The sequence below is a fragment of the Taudactylus pleione genome, unplaced genomic scaffold (assembly GCF_031769625.1).
Source record: "Taudactylus pleione unplaced genomic scaffold, aTauple2 ptg000201l, whole genome shotgun sequence".
Lineage (NCBI taxonomy): Eukaryota > Metazoa > Chordata > Amphibia > Anura > Myobatrachidae > Taudactylus > Taudactylus pleione.
Window position 1 is genome coordinate 31,604,775 of NW_028284603.1, and position 20,257 is coordinate 31,625,031.

Below are 20,257 nucleotides of genomic sequence, written 5' to 3' on the forward strand. Positions count from 1 at the left end.
GGGGTTACTTCACCATACTGCCCTTTTCATCTCAGGGTATCTCGCAGTTTCTTGCACTCTTCCCCTGTGACACAGACTACCGCTCCCTGCAGGGTTTTTTCGCAGTATATGAATTCCACTTGGTGCCACAATAGTCTGTCATTCCCCTTGCAGGGATTACCACAGGATGTCGTTTTCTACGAAATGCAAATTGGCGTGGTTGACGCCCTGTGGTTACTTCCCAGTTGGCTCTGCGTGAACTGGATACTGTGTTGGGCTCTTTCCCTCTTACACGGGGGGACGCCTATTTCAGGTATTATTATCCCTGCTTTAGGGCTGGTAACAGGTCCATTCTGGTTAGTGAATGTTGACCTGCACCGGTATCATAGACCTTCAGTCTTACATGACTAGCGGGTGGATCGCATGGCGGGACTCTGGCTGTTGCCAGATATGAGGTATTACAGCAGTGTTAGGCCTCCTGTCCCAAATTCCCTGAGGGTCATCACGAGCCCCTCCTGGGGTGGATGGGCCTGTTACTCGTCTGATTACAGACGTTACTACGCCTCCCATTCCTGCGTGGTTGGATTCTTCGAATCCGTAGGTGGTACCTCTGCCTGAAATCAGTATACTCGCTTTCAGGGGTTGTTACCCATCCTACCATGGCTATAGCATGGTTGGTTAATACTATTGCATACTGAGCTGACACATTTGTAACGTTTTTTCCCCTCCAACACGTCTGGGGTTCAAATGTATTTGGTCGCTCACGTGATATATGCAGTTGTCATAGGTGGAAATGCCTATATTGGATACCAGTCTCCTAACTTTCAGAGTTGCGACTGTATCTTCCGTAATACCATATGGCTGCGCTCTGGGAATGCAGAGGCGCAGATACCATCTATAGGGTAGATCTTGTTTGGTCCTGACCTTGACAAGATTATATTAACATTGGCAGTATTACTAACGACAAGTTTACCGCCTTCAGCTATGCCCACTACAAGGCCTCAGACTAAGTCTGTTAAGTATTTTTGTCCTCTGGGTCAGCCTAAAGGTCTGTTTCTTCGTAGACTGTCGGCCTCTACAAGGGCCGGCATATCCAGTACCGAGCGGGCCTGGACTGCCAGCCGATCCTGCTTCTGAACCTACGGATATATCTTCAGCCTGACGAGACAGGCCAACCACTGGGAGATACCGATTTTCTCAGTTCGCCCGGTACTAGTGTCAAGTTGCCGCGGCTACGTGGGTAGGAGGGTACGTCCTCTCTTTGCTCAGGCGGCCTCTTTACATGCGCAGGCCCTTATTCAGACCGAATAGTGCCTTACAAATCCAGAAAGCTATACAGCGGTTGCGGTAAGCGGAGCTAATTAGGCCATCCCCACTTTCTCAGCGAGGGACTGGTTGTTCTGTTTTCTTTCTGGTGCGGTAGCTGAATGGTCCTCTTTGGCTTATACTCTGTCTCAATTCCCTGAATCAGTTCCTAAAGCTACCTGGGCTCAGGAGCCAATCTCTATGCTCCATCATACTATATTTGGAACCTGGGGACTTTATGGTATCACTGGATATCCAGGACGCGTGCCTACGTGTACTTACAGAGACTTTTCATCAGCAGCACTTACAATTTTTCGGGCTCTGCCTGTTGGGACTGTCCTCAGCCCCACAGGGGTTTACCAGCGTTTTGGATTTTCTGGCAGTTCTCCTGTTCAGTATATCCCAATGCTCCTGTACCTGGACGGCCTCCTGCTCTTAGCGGGATCACCGGGGTACTTTACAGCCAGGTCAGGATGACCGTGGCTTCTTCAGGGTGCAGACGTTTAATCAACGGGGAAAAAGTCCTCCCTGCATCCCTCTCTGGGTATTCTTCATCTAGGAGCCCTGCTGGATTCTCAGACTCTGAGAGTTCTTCTGGCGTAAGACGGAATCTCCACTCTTCTATTAGGAATACATGGATGTCTACGCAGTCGACATATGTCTTTACACTCTGGGATGCATGGTCAAATCTTCAGTGTCTGCCTTTGGAAGGGTGGAATGGGCTCAGTTCCATTCCAGGCCTTTCCATAATTGGCTTATCTCCAGATGGAACGAGTTTTTTCTGTCGGATCACTGTTCAAACGATGATGCTCTCTCCGGAGGCAAGTAGGTCCCTTTCCGGGTGGCTATGGCCATCTCGTCCAGGGTATTCTTTGCTATGGACAGTGTCTGGTTCGCATCCATTTGAGTGCAGTTGGACGTCTGTCGATTCCATCCTGTCAACTACCTTGTTGGAACTTTAGCCTGTCTTGGGCTTTCACTCTGGCTTAACTCTTGTTTCCCGGTGAACCTGAAAGGGTTCAGTCCGACAGGGTCAGGACAGTGGCTTCCTTTTTAGCAACACTGTTCGTTGGGTGGCAATGACAGGTATGTCACACATTCGGACATAGTCCGAGGGTCTCCTCCCGACCGTCTCGGCTCGTTTCAGGAGTTCTCCATTGGGAAGCGGGAGTCCTTAGCCGTCACGACGTGCATCGCGGGGACTAGTCTCTTCCCCAAGAGAGGTTTCATCTCCTGGGGAGCAGGGGGGGGCCCCCTGAGGTGACCCTCATGGCATTCTGACTTTATCACACTATGGTGTTACAGTCCAGCTCTGGGGATTCTGAAGCAACCTTCAGTGACTCTTTGTCAGTGAAGTGGTCCTTCCACTTTGTGTACTTGTGTTCTCCGGTCTCCCTTCTTCCTCGAGGTCTTTGGAAGTGTTTCAATTGGGACGGAGATGCTTTCCTGCTGGTGGCTCCTGATTGCCCCAGATGTCAGGGTACTTGGATTTTCGGAGTCTCTCCATCGATACTTCATTCCTGATGCTTCACTGCCCGGACCTGTTGTCTCAGGGTCCTTGGTTTTTGCCTTGGACCTGGGTCGTTTGTCTTTGACTGCGTCCCTACAGTGGTCTTACGGCTTCCCTGGCTTTGTCATCGATAGAATGATTAGAGCACATAGATCAGCTTTTGCTGGGACCTACCACAAACTGTGGCAGCCATAATTCTTATGGTATTGTTCCTGTCGATACGATCCTCCGGTGTCCAGGATTTCCAGATATTCTGGCATTCCTTCCGGCTGGCTTGGGTTTCACTCTCGGCCTGGCCTTCCTGACAGTGCGGATCTCTACACTGTCAGTAGGTTAAGATATGGAATTGCTCCACTCTGGTATCCAGTTCATCCTTTGGAGTGTTTTCTGGATTATGCCTCCTTCTGTCCTCCCTAGGGACTCCTTAGGAGTTAGTAGTGGTTCTTCGTTCCTACCGGGGACAGTCAATGGAACTGCTGGTTGAGATAGTCATTACATGGTCTATTGCTTAGGCTCTCTCTTTCTCTCAGGGTGTTTATATCAACCAGGAGAGTGTCTGATTTGGGAGCGTTCTCATGTGGTTCCCTCTTCTGGAGAGCATCATGCCAGGGTGTGAGTTGCTGTCGCCCTGTGTTTCTTCTTAAATTGGTTTTTAGGTTCCATATTATTCTGGAACTTATGGTACGGCCATTCAGTCCCCAGTCCTCTCGGCTGGTGTGGCCTCATTGATTGTGGTCCGGTCTCTCGGGATTTATGTGATCCGTTCAAGTTCCTTACATAAATCGGACCCCTTATTGGTGGTCTGCGATTTCTGGTTTTCACAGGAAAGGATGGCCGGCCTATAACCAAATGTTGGCTGGATGGCCTCGTATGTCTTCATCAGGGGCCTACCCATGGGTAGGCCTTTCTGTTGAGGCTTGTTTTTCCTCATGCCATGTAACCCTCGTGGGCGGCCCGCTGTGGAGCCTCGGCTGTTTTGCCTTACTAGGTGACCATGTGGTCTTCTGTCCACGCCTTTTTAACGTTCTAGGCATTGGTTTCCTTTGTCTCTCAGGATGCTTCCTTCTTGGCAACGGATTCTCCTCTCAGCACAGGAGCGTCCCCAACCTTGGTTGAACTGCTTTGGGACATCCCCAAGGTCAACCCTGTGGACCCCCTATGGACCCTGAAGTAGAAAACAAGAGATATGGTAAGAACTTACCTTTGTTATCTCTGTTTCTACGAAGTCCATAGGGTCCACAGGGCGCCCGCCCTGACGCACCTGGCTTCATATGGGCTGTGTGGCTGGTCACCGGTTTTCCGTCTCCCATTTCTGTGAGTATGGTTATTGAGTGCTCCAGTTTTCTCTCTCTTTTCTCTCCTCCTCCGGCCTTTGGCTACTTACAAACTGAGGTGCCTCTGGCTTGGGGGTGGGGTTATAGGGAGAGTGGACCCAAGTGCATCCTGGGAGCTAAAAGCTTTAACTGCATGGTGCCCGGATTTGGTTCCCAACCTATACCCCAGGGTCAACCCTGTGGACCCTATGGACTTCGTAGAAACAGAGATAACAAAGGTAAGTTCTTACCATATCTCTTGTTTTTCCGGCTGTTTCGCTGGATTTTGGGCTAAATTTAACTTGTAGAATAGAGCCCTTATTCATATCAGGGCACAGAAGCAGATCAAGATGGTCATGGCTATTACATTTGGACCCTGCTTTTAAACTCTCTTACTCATAATTACTGTATGGGCAGGCCTTGTTTTGGATCTGCTCCTAACGCAGTGATTCCAACACTTTCTCAGTTCAAGACCGTCCTAAGCCAAAATAATTACCAAGCAGTCCTGTTTTTTTTAAGTAGTTGGGTCAAAATAACGTAATAACTAAAGCTGCATACACACACACAACAATTTTATGAACGATTTTCTGTCAGATTATCTGTCAGATTTCTTAAAGTGTAATGAACGATTTTTGTAACTACCCTTAATGAAAATCGTTCACTTGGTCAGTCAGAATAAACTACAAACGGGAACGCGCATGAATGAAAAACGTTTATCGTTATAATTCAGAAACTGAACGATTTCTTCAACGATTGAACGTGAACGACGTCGTTATAGTTAAATCATTAAAAAAATCGTTACGTGTGTATGCATCTTTAGTGTTTAAAAAGTGAAATACTGTGCTATTCTTACCTATTGCCCCCTCCATGTATCTCCCTTTGCCCCCTCCATGTCTCTCTACATTTGCCCGTCTCCATGTCCCCCTACCCCTTACCCATTCCAAAAAAAATTAAAATACACTGCCCGGCCTCTTTAAGCACCCCAGGGAGCCACGGTGCACAATTTGGAAACCACTGTCCCACTAAGGTATTGTGTACATGTCAGTACAGGTTGAGTCTCCCATATCCAAAATGCTTGGGACCAGGGGTATTTTGGATAACGGAATATTCCGTATTTTGGAATATTTGCATTTAATAATGAAATATCTTGGGAATGGGACCACAATATATACACAGAATGCATTTGTGTTATATACACCTTATACACACATCCTGCAGGTCATTTTATACAATATTTTCAATAATTTTGTGGCACAAACAAAGTTTTTGTACAGAAATTAAATTCATTTGTTTCATATACACTTTATACACACAGCCTATAGGTCAATTTATACATTATTTTTAATAATTTGTGCCTTAGACAAAGTTTGTGTACATTGACCCATCAATAATCAAAGGTTTCATTATCTCAGTCATGCCAAAATAATTCCGTATTTCGGAATATTTGGATATGGGAGATTTTTTATTTTCATTTTTTTTTTTCTGTATTTTAATTTATATTTTGGATATTTTATTTAAAGATGGATTTGAGAATATCCATATTTGTGTTTAAATAGATGGGTTACAGCTGTGTGCCTCACTATAGAAAACAATGGCAGTTTGTTGGGAAATGGCTGAATGAGGAGGCACAGAGGTGGCCTTGGATATTACAGGATGTAGGATTACCAGCAAGCAGCAGAGCCAGGATTATTGCCTGCGTACATTATTTAAGTGGATGCATTTATTGTACAAAAGTTCCTAACTTCATGTTATTTCCAAATAACAGTTTGTTTTATACTGTTAAACCCATTTTGCGTCTTTTCTCTGCCCCAAACTTCTGCTTATTATAGGAAGGAGAAGGAAGAATGATGGAGCTTGTCTATGGTGTGATGGTTGTTGCACTATAATAGTTACAAGCCCCTCTTCACTATAGTCTGCGAGCAAAAGCAAGAAGGTGGGTTAGTACATCAATCAGTTATTTTTATGAGCATCGCTCAAGTTACCAGCTGGTAAGGAAAGACTGAAAGTCATTCTTTTCTGCAGTGTAATGACACACAAATGAAGTTAATAGACCCCCTACATAATCATTTCAGCACATTTTATATTTGATCTGATAAGTTCCTAGCGCTAATAGGATGTGTATGAACCATTAACTTTTTTAAGGTTTTATATGTCCACATAAATGGTCGTTCACACATCCTTTGGTTCTTGCACAGTAAAGAGGGTTCTCAATAATTTCCTTTGTAGGTGAGACTTTAATCATTATCTTCTTTATTGTCACAATGCAGATACTGACCTGGCAGACGTAATGTCTCGGGCAATGGACTTCTCACTACTACCCATTAAAAAAACCAAAGTTGATTTGAGCTACTGTTTGGTCTTTTACTTTGATGTCATTGTCACTGAGATTATTACTTTACTCCCATAATAAATTATAGGTCCACTGCTCCACTGTCTTCATCTCTGATCCCCACCATTGCAGGCCACTGCTTACTGGCAAGGCAAGTTGATACACTGTAGGACACCAGCCATCCATCTGACTTACTTTGGGTGGACGAGAGTTGAGATTGTATGTGGTACTAGACTCCTTTACATCCAAATACTGAAATGACTCCATCACATCCAAATACTGGTCAATTTATATCTCCACTAACCTACAGAGCGTCAGCACAGGCACCTATCTTGCAGAATGCAGTGATCATGTATACGGTATGCAGTCGGGAAGACGGCGGACGTAATCCCGACAGCCGGCTTCCGACTGCTTTATCCCGGCGAGGGTTAAATGACAGGCGTCTAAATCTAGACGCCTGTCATTTTACTGACGCCGGGAGACCGGCGCCCGGCATCCCGATTGAAGAGATGCCGGGCGCCGCTGCGGACAGCCGCGGGGGGAGGGTTAGGTTTAGGGCTCCCCGCGGGATTTAGGGTTAGGCCCCCCCAGGGAGGTTAGGGTTAGACTAGGGGAATATGGGGAAGAGAGGGTTAGGATTAGGCACCCCCCCCGGGGACTTAGGTTTAGGCGACGGGGAAGGAGGCGTTAGGTTTAGGCACTTTGAGGGGGGATTAGGGTTAGGCACTGGGGGGAAGGTTAGGGTTAGGCACTCCTAAGGAGGGTTAGGGGGGGAGGTTAGGTTAGTAAATAGTTACCTTAGGATGATCGGGATTTTCAGCCATGTAGGCCCCCAAAGGAATCTTTCTTAACTAATTTGCTGCCTGGAGCATATAATTGTTTATAACCACACTTCTCTTTTTTTTTTTTAAATAAAGGACTGTGTTATAACCAATAATGGCCCCCAATTATCAACGAAGGCAAATGCCAGTGGAATTTTTCGTTTAGTGTCACTGTGATACAAACAATAAAAACCACTGGTATCTACCAATACTTACCCCTCCGGCGAGGTTCCGCAAAGTCCTTCTCCTCTGCGAGGCCCTCCGCTCGGCTGCCGGCAGCCTAACGCTGCCAGTGCCGGGGCTCTTCTGTTATGCGCATCGGTCCGTCTGTGTATGTGCATGACATAGGGACCCGGCAGTGCCTGGAAGGCTTCGCTGAAGCCAGAAAGGCAGCGCCGGGTCTCCATTGCTTTCGCCATCTAAAAGATGGCGAGAGCGATGCTGTGACACGAGGCGGTAATCTTAGATTGCCGCTGTTTGTTAAATCCAGAAATTGTGGCATAACCCCTTTAGCGAGCGCTAAAGGGGTTATGCTTTGTTGATAAATAGGGGCCTTTATGCTCTATTTAAGGATTTTCAATAATCAAAAATGATTTATGATCTTGAAGTACCTGAATAATTTCATTGAAGAGCTAAATAAGTTGAATGCAGAATTTGAGACATTCGTGGCATTGTCTCTGTAGCCTTTGCCTTGTCAATATTTGGTCACTGACCATGATTAAAAACAGCATTTCTATATTCTTAAACATCCTTCTGCAATAAGAATTTTGAGCCTCAGCATTCTCTTGTAGCTCCATATTGCTGTGTCGCTCACATTGCAGCACTCTCTATTTAATTCTTTGTAAATGAACTCTTCTAAAATTCACCTTTTTTATTCCCCAGTCATTTGAAGTAGTTTTTGTTTTTCCACCATGTTACCTGCAAATCTGCCATATATACTCTCCATGGGGCTTTACAGGTTGCCACAATTGCTACCCGATTATCGATCCTCTGCTGGCTTCAATTAAACTTGTAATAGTACGGGGAGATACAGGGGTTTAAATTGTTGATCGTGACGTTGTACATTCTAGAACCCTGCACCTGTCAAACCCGTGCAGTTCCTCTATCCTGCCTGGGGTGTCGCTCTCTTTCCTGGTGCTTCTAGCCCACTTTGATCTGTATCTCAGTATTGCATTATCTGAGTGTGCTAGAAGCACCAGAGCAGAGTGCGACACCCCAGGCAGGAAAGAGGAACTGCACGGGTTGTGAGAGGTACAGGGTGCTAGAATGAAGACTACCTACTCCTTGCTGACCTCTGGTGTAGATAATTGTACACACATCTACATTTTATTTGTGTTTACAACTGCAAGTGAATGAGAAGGTTATAGATGTTTGTGTAGTTTCATGAGTTACCCACACAGCAGTAGGTAATTATTGCTAATGTGATGGGGTTCCTGGTCCTGATCAGCTATTTGGGTGGCCTAATAATTGTGTCTCTGAACTGTCTGTTGTGTCATTTGCTCACTGAGCATGCGTAGTGGAGAGCTATTCTTTTAATTTACCGAATAGTTTCTAATATTAGTATACTCTATTTTTAACGTTTATTTTTCAAATCATTTTACTTGTGCACATGCTACAACACTGCATCCGAGCTTTTGTTTTCAATTTAATGTCAGTTGCTTTGATGTTGTTTTTTTAATGGTAACTCCACTCAATAACTGTTTCTCTTATACCCCTTTTCCACCTAAATTCCGTGTCTGACCCGCAGTTGGAACAAATTTCCTATCCGGATCGGACCCGGAATTTTGCAATATTCCCGAGTCAGCGGCGCTCACACCGCAGTCGGGTCTGCATAGACCCGGCTTTTGCGGAGTGAAAGTGGTCACTTGGAGATGACGTCATCTCCAAGCGCCACTGAAGCCGGACCAATCGGCCGGCTAGCAGCGCACTCCAGGTCATCGTGTTAAACCCTGCTAGTTACCTGGGTTGGATTGCCGGGCCCCTCGACCCGGCGATCCAACTCTCTCCCCTTTTACACCAGGGAGCTGCCCGGGTTAACCCTTCAAAAACCCGGGTTTTAGCTCCGGTGTAAAAGGGGTATTAGTTACAGTCATTAAGGTGCTTGCTACAATTTTCTGGAGCAACTCCTGGTACTTGAAATATAATTTCTGCCTGAAATCACCTACTCCTAATTCAGAAATACACACTTGCTGCCATTAACAGGTGAAATATTAAGGATTGAATTTCCCTGGGAACCTCAGCAACTACAGAATCAGTCGGATCTATTTTGTCTAATAGATTCTGCCTCTTTTTTTTAATGACTTCAGTCTTAGCCTTTTGCTAAATTGGCTTCAAGATGTAGTTTTCCCATTGCGTTCTATTGCCTACCAGGCAAGTCGTTTTGCGTTAATTCCACTTATGACACCAGTAACCTTAGTAGTTAAACTTGTAAATGCAAAACAAATGTGAGCATACAGAGAAGTAGTGATACTAATCTTGCATTTCCTCTTTTTTTTGGGTGCGTCCAGCATTCTGCATGGCTGCAAGCACAACAGGAAATGAGGTGAGTAATAGGACCAGGGAGTTTCAATGCATCATCTCATCTTTTACACACTTGTGTTATATATATATATATATATATATATATATATATATATATATATATATATATATAGTGAAACCAAAAATACTAATTGTCCATATGTTCAGTTTAGAGGACCACTAAATCCCAAAATTAAAATTTTCATATATTAACCAGGTGCCAGGCAAACTTAACTTGGCATTCTATTGCAGTTTTATTAAAAATCAAGTAAGGAACTCCCACTTCCTTATTCATTGTCTCGCATCTTCTGGACAGTGACCTGATACTTTTATACAAGTCAAAGTAGAAAGTAGCTACAGACACATTTTTAATTGGAAAACACCTATGTACTGTAGGTAAGGAGTCAAAACTGTAGGGGAAAGTGGAAACTTTGAGCCTACCTCCTCCTGTAACAATATAATTTCTTCTTCAGGGTCCATAGGGCTCCACAGGGAGACAATGGGGTGTCGGTGGGACCTGAAGGATCGGACAGACAGCAAAGCTTTTCTATCCCAGGATGCGCCGGTCCTTCCCCCTATACCCCGCCCACAGCCTGAGGGTACTTAAGTTTCGTTGGTGTCCGGCAGAAGCTGGACCAATATTATAATAGGTGGCTGCATTAAGCAGCCCAAGCTTTTATTTTATGATTTATTTCTATTTTTTTACTATAACGGGCTAGCAGCACTAAACTGTCCTCCAGTCGTCTGTGCTGCTGCCCCATCACCCCTTCACGGCGACATAACTCCAAGCCGGCGGGGCTCCGAGGGGGACTAGCTGGCAGGGTCCCCGGACCCCAGACTGCAACCCGGAATTCAGGGGACAGGTAAGGCGGAACCCCGTTCGCGGGGCATATAACATACTGGTGCAGGCATATGTAAAGAGACCAGGTTAATGTCAGCAAGGGGAGATGGTGCTCTCTCAGCAGCACCCCCCCCCCCCCCCTCCCAAGTCCATGGCGCCATTCCATTGCGGTCTTGGTGTTCCCTAGGTTGGTCCTTCCTCACCCTCCGCCCCCCCAGGGATGCGCGGCGCCCATTTTCTGCAAGCAGATCTCCGGGACCACTGGGTCCAGTCTCACTGCATATCTGTCCCACGGGCCAGGTCATACAGCGCTATATCCTACCAGCCACTGTGGTCTGTGTAGTGCCCATTGTAAACATGTAATGTTTTTCTGCATTTGTATGTAACTTGTGCTAGCGCTAATCTCTACTTTCTATACGATCGGCGTGTACCTTTCCCTTTATTCTACTATACCCTTACGTACTAAGTTAAGGTATAGGGGGTTCATTGTACCTCACATTTCCCAGATACTTGTGAGTGTATCATATTTATAGCGCACACTACACTGTGCCATATTATACAGGGTATTCACTGCACTGTATCATACTGTGTATTTTGTTATTTTTGTGGCTATGGCTGGCAGAGGAAAGAATAACAAGCAGCCTGATACTGCTTCACTCTGGTGTCTTGTAAGTCCTGCTCTGCAGGATTAGCCACAGTGCACCTCATTCAGGATGGTCTCTGTATTAATTGTCACACCACCCCAGGCCCATCAGCCCCGGTGTCTTTCCCTCAGGACCCACCCTGGGCTGCCTTTTCACAAATGCTGGCAAACCTTGCGGACCAAGTAGCAGTCCCCGTGGTAGCTTCCCCTATGGGATGGCCACAACAGGTACTCCGGCAAATCCCCATGGGTAGTCGTACTGTCTACCTCCGTATAGAGTTTGGCTAATACCGCTCTGGTTTTTCAGCAAATGCTGCAAAAAGAAAAGCCTTTACCTACTAAGCCTACTAAACGTATTATGATATCTTCCCAATCCACACAGTTATCTGATTCTGATATATCATCTGGGGAGGCAGAAGACGCAGATTTCTCTCACTCTGACTCAGGAGAAGAGGAGCCACCCTCTAATCTAAATATACCTGCTTTTGTAAGAGCTGTTAAAACTATTCCACAAATAGAAGAGGATGAACCCACTCCTAAGAAACAAAACCCGCACTTTTTAAGCGACAAAAGGTTGTTTTACCAGGGTTTCCTCACTCTGACCAGCTATCTCATCACATGAGTGAAGCTTGGAATATGCCCAGTAAAAGGTTTCAAATTCCAAAACAGTACAGTTCCTTTTAGCCTCTTCCAGCTACTGAGTGCACTAAATGGGAAGTTCCCCCAGCAGTGGATTCTCGTGTAACACGTCTGGTTAAAAATGCCACCTTTCCCATTCATACTGGAACCTCCTTGAATGAGACTACAGATAGACGTATAGAAGCTTGTAATAAATCTATATACTCTCTTACAAGAGCTATTACTCATCCTGCTAGGGCTACAGCCTGGATGGCAAAAGCCATTGAGAGTTGGGCAGAGGCCCTAGAAGCGACATTTCCCCCTGATACTTCAAGGGAACAACTGTCCTACATATCTCAAATTAGAGATGCAGCCTCCTGCTTAGGTGAAGCAGCTATGGATACAGTTCTCCTGGCCTCCAGGATATCTACCACTTCGGTAGTGGTCAGCTGTATTCTTTGGCTACGTTCCTGGAAAGCAAATTCAGAATCAAAATGGACTCTGGAGTCTTTGGGCCATATTCAGTTTGGAGCGAAATGTCGCAGGAGACGTCATTTTTGTCTGTTTCCAATATCTCCGTATTCAATTACATTGACTTTTCGCCATTGCCCCAAATTTGAGGCACCTAGTTTTTTTGTAAAAAAAACCTAAGTGCTCTTCTTCACCCCTTCTTCCCGCGGCTATTTAAAAAAACATACTTACCTTCCGCAGGCCAAAATGAGGGTACCCATAATGATCCCCCATTTCAAGACATAATTAGGGGGGTCCCTGGATGCTTTCCCGAAAATTCCCGAATTTTTTCCAATACTTACCTTTCCGCCGAGTCCCGTTTTCGCAGCTTTCAAATTGAATACGTGGATAAAGCGGACGCGCGCCCGAAACTTTATCCCCATCAAACCTCCGATATGGAGCGAAAAGTCCAGCACGGACTTTTCGCTCACATATTGAATACCCCCTTTGCATTATGCAGGAGACATCCTATTTGGACGAAAATTGGATAAAATTCTGACTACTTTCGTGACTAACAAGACGGCATTCCTGCCCTCTGCATATAATACAAAGCCTCGGATGTCATCCTTTCGGTCCTTTCGCCCTCAAGGAAAAGCCAAGGGTCAGTCTTTTCCACGACATCAGTCATCAACCAAGGCCTCCAAGCCTAGGGCCAAACAGGCCTGGGCTACTAGACGTCCACCTGCCAAGTCTGAGGACAAGCCTACAGCCTGACGGGGCAAGCCTCTCCCTGGGGGCTCCAAGGGTGGGAGGCGGACTACTTCAATTCGCCCATGTTTGACATCAAACCAAGTCAGATGCCTGGGTAAGGGAAGTGATCTCCCACGGATACACCCTCTCATTTCTGAGGCGACCCCCCAGCAGTTCTTTTGCACAGGACCTTCATCGGACCCAGCCAAGGCCCTGCTAATCCAAAAAGCCATTCAGTCTTTGCTGAATTCAGGAGTAATAATTTGGGTCCCCTCCTCACGAGGCAAGGGCTATTATTCTACCCTATTCTTAGTTCAGAAGTCCAATGGGTCTCATCGGCCTAACCTCAAATCTCTGAAAAAGTTTATCAGGGTGCCCAGGTTTTGTATGGAAACCCTCAATTCCATTATGGAGCCTGGGGATTTTATGGTATCTCTAGACATTAAGGACACTTACCTACATGTACCTATAGCGCCTTCTCATCAGCGGTATCTCCGGTTTGCTGTCCTACAGCACCATTACCAATTTCTGGCTCTGCTGTTCAGCCTTTCAACGGCCCCACTGGGTCTTTACCAAGGTCATGGCAGTTATGGCGGCTTCTCTTCGCCATCAAGGAATCATACTGCTCCCATACTTGGTCGATCTCTTGCTGTTGGCCAGCTCCCCAGAGACTCTTCACCGCCATCTACAGGTAACCATTGCCTATCTTCAAATGTATGGTTGGCTGATCAACTGGAAAAAATCTTCTCTAACACCATCTCAAGGGTTGGTACATTTAGGAGCCCTTCTGGAGTTCAGAGAATCTTTCTAACAGCAGACAAGATGTCGGCAATCCAGCACAGACTACGCAGTCTGCTCCACAAGCGCCGAGTGTCAATTCACTCTGCAATGCAGGCCTTGGGGTCAATGGTGTCCACCTTCGACATGGTGGAGTTCGTCCAGTTTCGCTCCAGGCCCCTACAACACCTGATCCTCTCCAGGTGGAACGGGCTACCCCATCTGTTCAAATCCCAGAAGATGAGCCTCCCCCAGAGGTTCGCCTGTCCCTAACCTGGTGGCTTCAGACTTCCCATTTGAACAAAGGTCGTCCCCTTTGGATCCCGGACTGGGCTCTCCTCACCATGGATGCAAGCCTCCAATGGTGGGGCTCAGTAACTGGCCAGCACTCCTTCCAGGGCCGATACCCTGTCGAGGCAGTGTTACCAATCAATATCCTGGAACTTCGAGCCATCTATAGAGCCCTCACTCTGGCTCGGAATATTCTGAAAAACAGGCCAGTACAAATCCAGTCCGACAACGCCACGGCGGTGGCCTACCTCAATCACCAAGGGGACACTCTAAGTCAGTCAGAAATCACCGAAGTGTCCCGCATTCTCACATGGGCCGAAAGCAATCTCCCAGCCATCTCTGCAGTGTTCATCCCAGGGATTCTCAATTGGGAAGTGGATTTTCTCAGCCATCACGTCTTGCATGCAGGAGAATGGTCTCTACATCCAGAAGTATTTCAGCTTCTAGTGGACAGATGGGATCTTCTGAAAGTGGGTCTCATGGCCTCAAGACACAACAACAAACTTCCAATTTATGGAGCCAGAGCACAGGATCCCCTCTCGGTCTTCATAGACTCATTGTCAGTGACATGGAATATCCACTTGGCATATCTCTCCCCTCCAATATCCCTACTTCCTTGAATGCTTTGAAAGTTCAGACCGGAGGGGGGCACTGTCCTGTTCATAGCTCTAGCTTGGCCCAGACATCATTGGTACTCCGATCTTCAAAGGCTCTCCATAGACGTTACACTTCAAATTCCTCTACGAGTAGACCTGTTGTCTCAGGGTCCATGTCTACATTCGGATCTAACCCGTCTGTCTTTAATGGCTTGGCTCTTGAGACATCCCTCCCAACGGCTGATGGTTTCTCCAGCTCTGTGGTCCAGACCATGCTCAGAGCCCGTAAACCGGCCTCAGCCAGGATTTACCACAGAATATGGCATACATATTTCCAATGGTGTGCTCCAAGAAACTATGACCCGCAAGTTTTAAGGTTTTTCAAATTCTTGCCTTTCTTCCGGCTGGACTGGATCTAGGCCTCCGCCTAGCATCTCTGAAAGTGCAGGTCTCTGCTTTGTCTATCTGGTTTCAGCGCAGAATTGCTACTATACAGGATGTTCACACCTTCATGCAAGGTGTTCTACGTATACAACCTCCCTTTGTTCCTCCTGTGGCTCCATGGGATTTGTAAGTGGTGCTCCAAGCACTTCAGGAACCTCCATTCGAACCCCTGGAATCAGTGGATGTCAAGTGGCTCACTGCGAAGACTCTGGCTATAGCATCTGTCCGTCAGGTATCAGATTTAGGGGCACTTTCATGTCACTCCCCCTTTTTAATATTTCATCAGGACATGGCTGTTCTTCATAAATGCCCAGGTTTCCTTCCCAAGTTGGTTTCTCACTTCCACCTGAATGAGGAAATTGTGGTTCCGGCATTTAATTCACCAGACCTCTCGGCAGGTGAGGCCTCGTTGGATGTGGCCATTCACAAGAAGGGATGGCCGGCTAACAAACAGACTCTGGCCAGACGGATTCACATGACTATCTCACAGACTTACATGCAGACTGGCATTCCTATGCCGGCTTCAGTATCTGTTCATTCCACTCGCTCTGTGGGTCCCTCGTGGGCAGTCTGGAGTGTTGCCTCAGCTGATCAGCTATGAAAGGCAGCCACCTGGTCTTCTGTCCATACCTTTCTCAGGTTTTATGCCTTTGATACATTTGCCTCTCAGGATGCGTATGGTTCTCCTATAAGCTCAGGAGCGTTCCTGCCCTTGAACAACTGCTTTGGGACATCCCCAATGTCTCTCTGTGGAGCCCTACGGACCCTGAAGAAGAAAAGGAGAGTTATGGTAAAACTTACCTTGGTTAACCCTCTTCGAAGTCCATAGGGTCCACAGGGCACCCGTCCTGATGCTCCTAGCTTCTATGGGTTTCTTCTCCTGGTCATTTGTTTCCTTCTCTGTGTGTGAGTGTGATTCTTCAGTGTACCAGTCTTCCTTCTCGACAATCTTGCTCCTGCCTTGAGCTTGTTAACAGAACTGAAGTGCCCTAAGGCTGTGGGCGGGGTATAGGGGGAATTGACCAGAGCATCCTGGGATTGAAAAGCTTTGCTGTTGGTGTCCGGTCCACCAGGTCCCACCTACACCCCAATGTCTCCCTGTGGACCCTATGGACTTTGAAGAAAGAGAATTAACGAAGGTAATTTTTTCCATGACTCTCCTTATTTGAATGGAAATGCTTAACTGGGGCCATCAAAATTATTTGAAAATTCCAGCACCAACCTGTGCATTACCTGTTTGGCTGCCTTGATGTAAATAAACAAACCAAATATCCTTCTTTTTATAAAAATGTGCTTTCCTGGAATTGATCACGTCATTCCGGTGAGATACCAGTTGTTGTCCGAAATGTAAGTGCTTGTGTTCTAGGTATCATTAGTCTGCAAATGTAAGGCTATATTTTTAATAAATTAATGTCCCCTTTATCGTGTCTGTGGAAAATAATCTTGTGTCCTGAGCCTTACCAAATGCTCCCAAACAGTATATATACTGAAATCAAAATCCAGCACTAAATTGGGTATTAGATGGATAAGCATTCTGAGCATAAATTAAAGGACTTGTTTTTATAGGTATAAATACCCCCAAACATGTACTGCCTTAAATAAGTGGGCTGTGCCCATACATAAGGAATTTCCAGACAGATTTGTTTAGATTGTTCATAAAGCAATAAATTGTCCTGGAGATTTATCCCTTATTGTAGACAATACTTAAAAAGCTTACAGTATATTACATTGTAGGTAAATATTTAATTTGCAATATGCATGGTATGCTTCATCGGTTCAGATAATCCTAAAACTGGCAAAATGGCATAAAAAATAAAAATGACTGACATTGTGAAAAAAATAAACTGGTAAAATTAATCATAAAATTGAAATAATTGTCTCACTTTTTTTTTATCCCAAATCTATTGGCACCTTTGCACTTTTTTCAAATAACTGACAATTCCCTCCAGACATAAATTGAAATAAGCAACTGCTTTCTTTGTTATGGTACAGAACCTTTTCATTCAGAATTTAATACTTTATATCTATTTAAATCTGACAACGAAAAGAAATCTGTGTCAAAATCAGATTTCCAATTTGGTAGCAGTCTTTGGTCAAATTACCTGCAAGTGCTTCATATAGACTACAAAAGATCCTGGCTCTATAGATCCACCAATCAGTGTGTAGCAATACAATATCTTAATATTTTAATGTAGTTATGCACCCAAAATAATAAATTTATAGCAGCTGTTTAATAATCAGACTCTGTGAGGTCTGACGAATGGGAAAATGCAAAAAAAACGTACATATAAGCAGGGTGAAATAAATTTTGAAAAGCTTGAAAGTTGTAGTTAGATAAAAATTTCGTACGAATATATTAAATAGCTAAAAAAAAAAAATCCTATTAGCATGTATACATACAAATTTTACAACATTACAGTGTATTAAAGATTTAAATTTTGTAATAGGATGCATACCTTCCATGGCAATTAGACTTTTCCTCATTGAAGAATTCCCTTTAATGATTTGGAACATCTGATGAAAATATTTGTCTTCCCCGTATCTGTCCACATATAGAAGTAATGAATATCCGGAGATTTACAACACATTTGGAAACCATGTCCCAAGGAGAGGGGAAAGGGGTCCTCAGACATTATTGACAGAAATGTTACAACATTTATGCTATAGAAGACATACCATTGGCTATGGTAGTTCTTTAAAGCAAATTAATTTTGATTTCTGACACATTAAATGCTTATTTTGTGATTTCTAAGCAGAAAGCAAGGTTGTCTCTTGGAGAAATCAGATATTATCCAACTGAAGGAAGCTTACAAGTGGATCATTCATCCCATGCTATCTGATGAGTTGGGGGTTCAAGCTGTAAGCAAGGTGTGAGCTTTTATCTTTTTGGAATTCAGTGTTTAATAAAGAGTTGGTTGAGCCTTCATTCATCTCTACTGCTGAACTGTGGACACAGAATTTAGGATGCTTATATTATAGATTATAAATTGAGAATATTTTTTCGAAATTGTAAAACCAGATAAATTGTTTGGGTAATATTATAAATCATCAGATATGATTCTAGCTCATTCATCTAGTGTAGTCTAAAAAAAATGAAAAGAAAACTTCTGATTGATTGCTATGGACAACATCAGTATTTTTCCATATCACTAGTTTCCTAATCACTAGTGGCCTTTATCCCCGGAATAGACAACAGGGGGGTGGTCCTTCCACCCAGAAGTCTTCCAACAGTTGGTGTTATGGTGGAGTCAATCGGATGTTGTCATGATGGCTACCTGGTTGAGCTACAGAGTGGAGAAATATAGGTTATATTACAATATAGGTTATATTGAGAATAGATACTATTTATTATATTTATGTTGTTGTTATTCCCTAAACCATCACACATAAGGAAGTGATTTGTCTGATGATTGGACATGGGACTGCTTTCCTCTTTTGTTTATTATATATGCTTGATCACACTGATGATAGCCTTTTAATCTCACTTCCCCTGTTTGTTTATCATGTTTCTATGACTAAATTCATGCTTCATTTTTTTTAGAGTGTGTTTGAAGTCAGGGTGGTTTTTTGCCATGAAGAGACGGGCGAGGACTGCCACTTCCTGTAAGTGACGCTGCCTCTGAGATCTCAACCACTTTTACTACAGGGCACTATTCACATTACTCATGTTCTCATATTGTTATCCTGCTACAATTGCAGGGAAATCACAACACAGGTCATTTAAAACATTACTCATCCGATATATTGACTGACTTGATGAGTCACCAAAGGCCACAGATGTTGTTTTTTTCATGCAGGTATTTTAAAGTAGTTCAGACTATAAGGGTTAGATGTACTAAGTCTTGGCGAGAGATAAAGTACCAACCACTCCGCTCCTCCCCATAAGAGAGGTTTATCAAACCTTCTGAAGAGGACAAGTGGAGAAGTTCCCTAGAACAACAAGATTCTAGCTATCATTTTATAATATGTACTAGATAGTTAATAGCCTCTTCAGAAGGTTTGATACAGTTCCCTTGTATATTACAGAATTTTAGGTAAGATTAATTTGTACTAGCATCATTGTCTACCCTCTAATGACTCTGGGTCGGACGCAAAGGCGATTAAGCACGCAATTGAGCGGTTGTTTGCCAATGCATATGTATATAAGCCGCATTGTGCGTGCGCAGTGTTCGCACATAGGAATCCATCGCAGAGTGAGTGACAGCGTTTGGGGCCGGTGCTGGGGGTTGGTCTGAGAAACGCAGGGCGTGCATAAATTAGCCATAGCAATTGCATACACAGCTCTACGTGCCTGAAGAGCTTCCAAGGCTGCGGCAGGTCTGACCTGCCGCAAGACCGAGATGATTGCCGATGTATCTGATGTTTACGTAGGTATGCGTCGTCGCACACATGTAAGAAGGCAGCAGTTGGAATAAGAATGTGTCTGATTGTTTGTAACAAACTTCTGGGTTCCATACCCATCTCAGTGTCACTAAATAGAAGAAGGCTGGCTAGCTGTCGATTGAGGGACTAATGTTGGGTAACACACTTGAGTGATGGATCACCCGATGGGCCGACAGATCCAATGATTTGGTAAGTGGTATGCACAAACGATGTTGTGCTTAAACACATACCAATACTCCCCCCGACATGTCTGGCCACAGGAACCGGTAGTGACTTCATTGTTGACGTTTCCTGGGCCAGCAAATGGGTGGTTGGCGGGTTAGTCGTACAGACAGCCAGATGTACCGATATATCGCCATCGGCTCTGCTGCAGGACCAATGCGATATGTCTGTGAATGACGTTGTTCACAGACATCTGCTGTACACACAAACAGATGTGCTATGTGATGTAATTCGTCGGCTGAACAAACGACATCTCGCATAGTGTTTACCCAGAATAAGATATCAAAGCACTACTTCTAGAATTTTATGGCCTAGGAAATATCTACCACAGTAGCTAGTGAACAAGCAACCGGAATTGACCTTGTGTTCAGAGTTTATACTATGGAGGAAATCCGTTCGCTCTAGAGTTAATGTTGGACAGTGAATATTGGAGGAAATATCTAAACCATTATAGTGGGAATGAGG

At 44.8% G+C, this 20,257-nt stretch overlaps 1 protein-coding gene across 2 annotated transcripts in view; it reads left to right on the top strand.

The window, feature by feature from the left end:
* Nucleotides 1–20,257, top strand: part of PUS10 (pseudouridine synthase 10) — a 114,203-nt gene that overhangs the window by 54,857 nt on the left and 39,089 nt on the right. Inside the window, exons 5-7 of one of the 2 annotated variants that reach the window (XM_088477557.1) lie at nt 9,765–9,799; nt 17,941–18,055; nt 18,729–18,790. In XM_088477557.1, coding sequence (XP_088333683.1) covers nt 9,765–9,799; nt 17,941–18,055; nt 18,729–18,790 — 212 coding nt within the window. The remainder of the gene's footprint in view (nt 1–9,764; nt 9,800–17,940; nt 18,056–18,728; nt 18,791–20,257) is intronic. The other variant, XM_088477558.1, reaches the window with a different exon arrangement.